At 41.0% G+C, this 8,971-nt stretch overlaps 1 protein-coding gene across 1 annotated transcript; it reads right to left on the bottom strand.

The window, feature by feature from the left end:
• Window positions 1-60: 60 nt before the first annotated feature.
• Window positions 61-7,731, bottom strand: gpr17 (G protein-coupled receptor 17). Its single transcript, XM_031730474.2, has 2 exons — window positions 7,219-7,731; window positions 61-4,648 (listed from the first exon to the last, which is right to left on the bottom strand). The coding sequence occupies exon 2, from the start codon at window positions 4,638-4,640 to the stop codon at window positions 3,630-3,632; it is 1,011 nt and encodes a 336-aa protein (XP_031586334.1). The 5' UTR covers window positions 4,641-4,648; window positions 7,219-7,731; the 3' UTR covers window positions 61-3,629.
• Between the last annotated feature and the right edge of the window lie 1,240 nt (window positions 7,732-8,971).

Raw genomic sequence — 8,971 nt, 5'->3', positions numbered from 1 at the left:
CTTGAGCTAAAAGAAGTGAAAAGAGGAAGTAAGAAAAAAACACGACCATGATGATTTTTAGTAGTTACAGGAAGGGAATTTACTGGATATATTCACTTTAAAACCCAAACAGTGAAAAAAGGAAAAAGAAGATAAGGACCTTGATTTGTTTTTCAAACATGATCATTTTGTTCTTTGATAAAAATAAACCAAGGTGCATTATAATCAGCTTGCATACTGCTATTCTTTAAACCACAGATGAACCAGGGGAGCTCGGGGGTTTTCTACAATATATACATTCAGGAAATACAAGTTAAAGTAGTTGCCATGTTCATGTGATGGACAGGAAGTCTTGCAGAAATAAGGGGAGGAAAATGAGCTGCTGACAAACCACAACATGTCACATGATATGAAAAGAGAACTACATGGTGACAAGTCACTGCTGCCTTCTGTCCCCGCACTTGAAATAGGTTTACCACTTTCACGGAGAACACGTCAACGCCACAGACGCGAAGGACGTGAAATCATACTTTTGCTTTCGGGAGGCAGCAGCAGACATGTTGAGTTTATGCAGTTTTTATGTGACAAGCAAAACAAAAAAAAGAGGGATTGGACATGTCACACAAATGGTGCATTTATGCGGCAGTGAATTACACAATCATTCGCACGTTAAAGTCAGAGCATATTTTTAACATATTACATTTTATCAAACTGTAGATAGAACAATAGTTATTAGTTTGTCAAGTAACAGTGCAATAGAAATGCATAGCATTATAGGAGAGTTAAGAAACTGAAAACCAAAAATTATTTTCACAATGGAGATTTGTCGAGCACAAGCACATTTAACATATACAGTGACTCATGTCAGGAATTTATAAAAAGCTGTGACTGTGTCCAAGTCATCCCTAGCTGAGCTGGAGAAACACAATACAGCAATTTTTGCATCTATGAAAATGTGATAGCAGAGAAATATCCAACAGCAGTATAATAATGGGCACATTTACACAGTCCACTCTCAATAAAATGGTCACTCCATCGTAGAGTAAATCTGGACTTAATCCAAAGGGCTACAGCCTTCATAGTATCTCTGTGAGGAACAGCGTTGCCTTGAGCTAAATATTAAACATGGCATGCTAACACACAGCTGGAATATGAAGCAAAGTTTCAAAAATTGCAGTTCCTCTAGTGACCACATGAGGCTCTAAAAGTGTCATCCCCCATAAAGATCCACCTTAAAATGTTACTTTCCAGTAACTTTAAGTAAACATACTTACAGCATGCTACAAAAAAAGGGTTTTGGTTTCTGTACACAGATTCCTTCTTAATAATAAGTCAGGGGGGACTTTCTTATAACTTCTACTTCTGATTATTGGAATCAGAGGTGATTTTCTTAGGTCAGTCATACTAGAGTAAAAGTAGGTGGAATAATCAGCAGCTCATAATTGACCCTGCAGCGACTGATTGCAAGTACCTGCATCAACAACTTTGGCAGTTTGTTTTACTGAGACAATTTCTCTGTGACACATCTTTTTTTTTTTTCTTTTTTTTTTTTTACAATACAAGACTCAACTGAACTGCTTCTATTCTGGTTCTAGTCTTGTATAAATTGCGGTTGCCGAGCACCGGCAGCGTGTTACAGTTAAATCACCATCCTGTAGAAAGTACCTCACTGTTTGTGGTGGGTTTTCTGAATTCTGAATTAAGTAAGTAATGTGAATTTCTGTTTGTGCAGTCAAACATACGTGCCATTTTACGACAAACAGATTACATTCCATTGTTGATTTGACCCCATTCACTTGCAAACTGTTAGCAAACTGATGTCATCGAGATGCACTAAAATTGCCTTGAAAATGGCAACTGACTGCAACCAATTCAAAGGCAACAGCATTGCAATTTTATTTCACTCTGTTAGAGTCGCTCTGTAAGTTGTCATATCTCCAACGACTTTTTTCACTAGCATGACTGTAGCATAATATTAGTGATCGGAGTCACTCATCTGAACTTCTCGACTGTGTTCTTTCTTGTTATTCTTGCTTTTTTTAAAGTCTGTTACTTAATTAACACCAGTAAGCACCTTTCTGTGCTTACTTTCTGTGGATTTCACCCATACAATTTATGGATGCAGCAAACCAACTTAGCGCTTGAACTCCACCTCACACAACAGCAGCCACGGTGCTAATGGTGAGTCTTCAAAATGTGGAGTCTAGAAGCCAGTGAGTGTTATAGTGGGTATGTCCACCAGCATGCTAACATACAGTGCTAATATTTGAAAGGTATAATGCTTACCTTACCTGTAATGCTTACCCTGTTTAACTTCCCGGTTTGGTGCATTAGCATGCTAACATTGCTAATTAGCATAAACATTTTCCAAATATTTGGCCTGAAACTAAAAATTCAAACAAATGAAAATTTAACTGGATGTTGGTACTTTAGGAGACGACACATGATCACACGAGTTTTTAAAATTCTCACATGGATCGCATCACATTTCACTTATAGTGTTAAAATATGCGCACGCACATTTGATTATCCACAAAGCAAGGACAACCTATGTCACCTTAGATGAAAAAACAACAACAATATTATCGACTGTGACTGATGCATATTCATCACAAAAACCAATCGAAAATATACACTGAAAGTTGACTATGTATATACTGAATTGCTGTTTTGGATTTCCAACAAGCAGTAGGCGGAACAATTAGTACTTAAGTTTAACCCTCATTAAGTATTATATATGACAGCAGAAGCACTTAAAAACTTTGCATCATTAGTTTTTTGCTTCATCTCCGGAACAAGCGAGTTGTTATGTTGAGACAAACCTTTTCTAAAGATTATTATTAAAACCATGAGTTCTCAAAAATCATAGCCAAACAAATTCAAATAGCTTAGCCTGGCCAATACCACACAGGAAATTGGATATTTTTTGTACAAAGAGTCCCACAGTAGAAAGTATTGGGCACAGTTCTGACTGGTTTGAGAGTTGGTTTCTAACATGGACCCAAAAAACTTTTAATGGAAACGACAAGAAGCTTAAACAGAACATCAAATGGGTCACTAACCAGTACAAATTGTCTGTCTTATGAAACCAGATCTACTACAGTAAAAAACAGGGGATCTGCTGGGCTGAAAGAAGCCAACAGTACATTTTGAAAACTCATCAAATGTCATATTTACTACTAATTGCAGTATTTTTGCTTTTAAACATTCTCCATATCATTAAATTGCTAAAGAAGAATGAGATTTCCTCGAGTCTTGTGTGTGGGAGTTATTTACAAGCATTATCTTGATTAACTTTAATTCCAGTGGTTACGAAGATAAACAATGTGTGCAGAATCAGAAGTTATAACTGGTTTAAAAATGCTTTAAATAAGTTTGCTGACTTTGCCCCAAATTTAGGTTTTAAAGATCTTTGTTCCTCTCCTGGAAGTTAAACTTCTACCACCATCTTTGCTGCTGAATTCAGGATTCTTCGAGTGTCAAAGTGATGTCAGTTTAATTCTCTAAGGATTTGGTGGGAATGGTGTGGGGATGACACTAGAATTGGTTCTCAAACAGCCTTTGGAAACAGCATCAATCAAAGTATCATCAACATGAAGCTGCTCGTGATGTAAAAGTTTGCACAGGTGTCTGAGTCTAGCTGCTTTTCCTCAGAACTCAGATTTGGCACTCACAGAGCTCTCATGTGTTCCCTTTAACTCTCCGCTGGTGGCCCCTGACATCCCGCCATTATCTTTACAAAACAATCGCCGCAGCGTGCCGCGGAATTTCTCCGCCCCAAACAGGTAGACCAGCGGGTCCATAGCACCATTCAGGCAGGTGAGGGAGGAGGTGAGGCGGTTGGCCAGGCTCAGGCCTCTGCGTGTCTGGCATGAGACGTCTGGGTGGCTGTAGCCCAGGATGAAGGTGGCCCTACTCATATGATAAGGCAGAAAACAGACCACGTAGATGAGCATAACCAGGCCAATGGTGCGCAGGGCCCTTAGCTTGAGCGCCGGCTCCAACCTGGAGCCGCGATGCAGGCTGTGAATGATGAGGAGGTAACAGGAAAGAGTGGCAAGGAAAGGCGGCATGAAGGCAACAGCCAGCGAGATCAGAGCGTTGCGTGAGGCCTTCTCCCTGTATAGCTGCAAACACACCGTCATGTTGTCCACCTGTGCAGTCTGATGGGTGACAAGCAGCGGTGCCATGGAGACAGTAACTAGGACCCAAAGAGAGAAGCTGATGATCTGAGCATAGCGAGCACGACGAATCTTCAGTGACCTCACAGCGTGAACCACAGCCAAGTATCGATCCCCTGCTACACAGGCCAGGAAGTACAGGCTGGCATACATGTTGACATAAAACAAAAAACCCACCACCCGGCAGGGCACCTCGCCTAAGGGCCAGTGGCCTCCTGTAAAGTGGTAGGTGGCCCTGAGCGGGAGGATGATGACGTACGATAAGTCTGCCACAGCCAGATGAATCAGGAAGACGTTAGCCGGAGAGGAAACGCCACGCTGGTGAGAGAAAATCCAGAGAGCCAAACTGTTACCGCTCAGCGCCAGAACAAAAACCACGAGGTAGAACCATCCAAACAGCTGGTTCTCGATCGTGGTCTCCAACACTACACAGCTCTCTGATGACTGATTGGATGGCAGATGCATTGTAGCAGACTCCATTTTGGTGGCTGTGGAGACAAAAAATATTATAATTATCATTACCTTTAAACCAGTTCTGTGGTATGAGCAGATATGGGGTGTTTTGTTATCTTAACAAAGTAACCACATATATTCAGGACAGTTACGACGGGTCTAATTTTGCGCTGCAGGCTGCAGGGGTGGTCAGATTTCCAACCAGAATTTGAGTACTTTTGATGTTTTTTTAAAGTTTATTGTTAGTGACAGGAAACCACACACACAAAACAGACAGGTTTCTAGAAAACATTCACTTTACTCCAAGCTTATAATTGCTTCATGATGACCACTAGTATTAGACGTCCTTCAAAAGCTATAGTTCTTGGCAATTTGGCATTAAAAGAAAACATTTCTCTGCAACCCTAGCAACACAGGAAAGCAAAATAACTTATTTTAGTGCTTGCGTGATCTTGTGCTTGTCAATTCAGTCTCCTAACAATTAATATATCTTGCAACAGTCCCACTAGATTGCATGTTGTTTAGATCTTACAATCACTTCTTCCTTAGAAAACCCACCCACTGCTCCATCCAACCCCGCCAAGCTCCAACTGTTCACTCTTTGTATTTTCTGCTCTCTCTTCCCTGTTGCTTTAGCTCAGTCTCTACACAGAAACATCACCGGGGCGTGAACAGCAAAGTCTGACTTTAATTAATTTAAGGCAAGGCTTCCTTCACTTTGGTATTTCTGTTGGATCCAACACCAGTATTTCTAACGTGTTTAGCTGGGGCTGAACTGTCAACCCACACAAAAGATGTTTCTGTAGCTGATGGAAGCTTCCCAAATGCAATAAACTCCTTAAATTCAGCCTGTTTGTGAGAGAGTTCACATTAGAAGCTGAATACATGAAAGAAAGATTTGGAAAGTGAAACAGACTCTGTTTGGTGCACCTGTTCAACTGCTCATTAATGCAATCATCTAATCAGCAAATCACATGGAAGGACCTCAGCGCATTTAGACATGTAGATGTGGTGAAGACGGCCTGTTGAAGTCCAAACTCGGCATCAGAATGGAGGAAGAAAGGTCATTTAAGTGACTTTGATTGGTTGTTGGAGCCTGATGGGATTGACTGAGTATCTCAACTGGTGATCTACTGGGATTTTCCCTCACAAAGGGGAGAGGACGGTCCGAAACACGGAAAATATCCAGTGAGCAGCATGTTGATGTCAGAGGTCGAAGAGAATTACAGTTCATACAGACTCACTAAAATCAGACATTAGAAAATTGGAAAACTTTGCTTGGTCTTCTCCGTATCAATGGTTCAGGCTGCTGCTGGTGCTGTAACGTTGTGGATAATATTTCCTTGACACACTTTGGGCCCCTTAGTCCCAGCTGAGCATCATTTAACCACCACAGCCTGCCTGAGTATTGTTGCTGACCATGCCATGACTTTATGACCACAGTGTGCCATCTTCTGATGGGATAACACAATGTCACAAAGCTCACATCATCTCAAACTGGTTTCTTGAACATGACAGTGATCTCAGTCCAACAGTACAACTTTGGGATGTGATGAAGTGGGAGATTCACATCTTAGATGCAACTGACAAATCTACAGCAACTGATTGATGTTGTCGAGTCAATATGAACTAAAATCTTTGAGGAGTGTTTCCAGCACCTTGTTGAATCTATGCCATGAAAAACAAAGGCACTTCTGGAGGCAAAGGGTAGACCTACCTGGTACCATCATGGTGTATCTAATAAAATGATTTCTGCGTATTATGCACAGGATAGCGAAGAATAAGATATACATTTAAAAATATATGTTTGTCTCCTATTTCTATTCAAATTAAGAACTCTCTAGACTTGTATATTGAAAAGATCCATATCCAAAGACTATCAATAACATTTCCTGTTTGTTTCTGTGTTCTCTTTATGTTTTTGCGCTGATACAGTTATTTTTAGCTCAAAGATATGTTTCAAAAATAGCTTATGTGATTAAACAATGCAGAGTAGGCACAATGACTCACACACAAAAAAACCTGACTGGGCTAAATTTCACTCCCTGCCTTTTGGCCCTTTAAGAAGCAGCATGGTTCTTTTCAGTGGGTGTTGTGGGACCCACATGCCAGGGAATTTCTCAGCCAGGGCTCAGAGTCAGAGCTTTCAGTCCCCCTGAAGAAAGAGGACTGCAGTCCCAGCAGGGATAACAAACCAGAAGCGGAGCAGCTGAATGGAAAAGCTTCCATAAATGCGGATAATCCTGGAGAGAGACAAAGCTGAAATACGCCTTCATCACGGCGATCTGGATAAGCAGATCTGTGCAGTGAAGAGGAGACTGAGCATCCTGGTATTGGTCCTTTACACACAGCGCTTATGGAAAAGCTGCAGCAGCTGTAATGTGTGAAATCTTCTATTGTCTAATGTGAAACAGGATTAAATGAGTCCACTTCATAGTAAGCAAGTATAGAAATTTGTTGAAACAGTGCAATCAGTAAAAGATTGAGCTGTCTGGGTTTGCATGAGCAAAGTGAGAAATTTACAGAAAGGTTTATTTGGTAAATCAACCGCAGAGGCAGGTATTTAGTTTAAGTTATAAAGGAACAAATAATAAAGAGGACTTACTGGATGGCCACTCCTAAAACGAAAAGTTTTCAGCTGGAAGACAAAGAGGAGATGATCAGTGCAGGAGCAGGGAGCTGGACGTGAAGACAGGGAGTTCGTCTGCCTCTGTGTGGAAAAACTGGCGCTCTGACATGAGGAATGCTGTCCTATAACCTCCCTATCTCTCTCTCAAGATGTTCTCGGGAATGAGACTGTAGCTCTTTTTGTGTCTCAACAAATTTGATAACAGAAAGGGAGTCCCAATGGGAGCCTTTCGTTTGAACCCTGACCCCACCCTTTCTTTTTCCATCCCCTTCTTTTCAGAGAGCCACTTGTGCGCTTCACAATAGGCTGAGTCAGAATGAGCGGCTCATTTTAGCAGCGGAAAGAAGAATGGCATGCCTCAGTCGCAATGAGTTTTGGGGGTATGGCTCCATGGTAACCAAGGCTAGTTGTGCATTAAGTGCCTTTACCATGAACTCCCAGCCTCCCGCTGACAGATAGAAGATGGACTGTGTTGTTAATTGTGTTGTTAAAAGTTTATGACTGAAGTCTCAGAGATGATCTTTTGTAGATGGCCTGCTCAGTTTTAGAGGGGGCCCCAAGCCCTCACTATAGGAGAGCCAGAGAAAAACAAGCCTTGAGAGGGGGGTGCTTGGAGGAAACAGAGGCCCTTGTTGCTGTCTTGCCTCCTGGGGGCATCTTGAATTGGAATGCCCAAAATAATCAGTCGCATAGCCATCGGACAGATGTGGAGAGGGGACCCACTGACCAAGGGGAGATAATATTTCTTTCATACATGAACTTCACAGCTGTGTTTCAGACACATTGGCCCTTCTTCTCCTCTATATCATCGATATGCAAATGGTATTCTGTAGACTTGAATGAAACCACTATCTGCAGACTGTGGAGAAGCTTTGACATCACTACTCTGTTAATCTACTGCCAATTGCTAATTGGGACAGCCCCCCGCTTTTGTTCGGCTTCTCCACTTTGTCTGTTATTCGTCTTGTTACCCCGACGCAAAAACATCCCTTGTGCAAGAGCACAGCATCATAAATTTATCATTCTTCTTGCTGCTGGGAGGGTTCAGTCAATAAAACGTGCTTTTTTCTTGCTGATGAAAGAGTTTAATAAAAACAGAGATGCTTTCATTTTAAAGGATAATTCCGCCATTGTATGTAGCTGTGGACAGCCTCCCACAAGTAAACAAACATCTAAGTTTATCAGTTAGAGATTACAAATGAAAACAGAAATAAATTCAGGCCGATTTAAAACGTTTTAAAAGCATCAGTCCCAACTTTTTTCATTTGAAGTTAATCAACTCAAGAACAAAAGTAACCTCAAATAATCGAATGTGTATTTGAACTAACTTTAAACCTATATTGAATTAATTTCAATTCAGTTTTATTTATACAACGCCAAATCACAACAACCGTCACCTCAATGCACTTTATATTGTAAGGTAAAGACGCTGCAATAATACAGTGAACTTATTAGCTTTGCTATTCATCCATTCAAACATTTAGCTGCTCCTTCGTTTTACAGCTATCCATCACAGTTCACCATTTGATCATTTTCACCTTGCAATGGTTAGTTCCATAATTTTGTTTGTAATGTTGGGTAACAGCTGAGCCTGTTGGTTATCCCTGATGTGTGTAGGTACTGCTGACAACAGACAGTATAAAAGATGGATGCAATTTCCACATCTGAAAAAGGGAAACCAATGTTGAAAGGTCTTAAACCTGGATTCTCTTTAATGGCCACCAGGGGG

The sequence above is a fragment of the Oreochromis aureus genome, linkage group 23 (assembly GCF_013358895.1).
Source record: "Oreochromis aureus strain Israel breed Guangdong linkage group 23, ZZ_aureus, whole genome shotgun sequence".
Lineage (NCBI taxonomy): Eukaryota > Metazoa > Chordata > Actinopteri > Cichliformes > Cichlidae > Oreochromis > Oreochromis aureus.
The sequence above is the reverse complement of the archived record's forward strand: the minus strand, read 5'-3'. Positions and strand labels throughout refer to the sequence as shown.

What these genes read in the sequence shown, in the direction of transcription:
- gpr17 (XM_031730474.2), bottom strand. Translation starts at nt 4,640, where the DNA reads ATGGAGTCTGCTACAATGCATCTGCCATCCAATCAGTCATCAGAGAGC.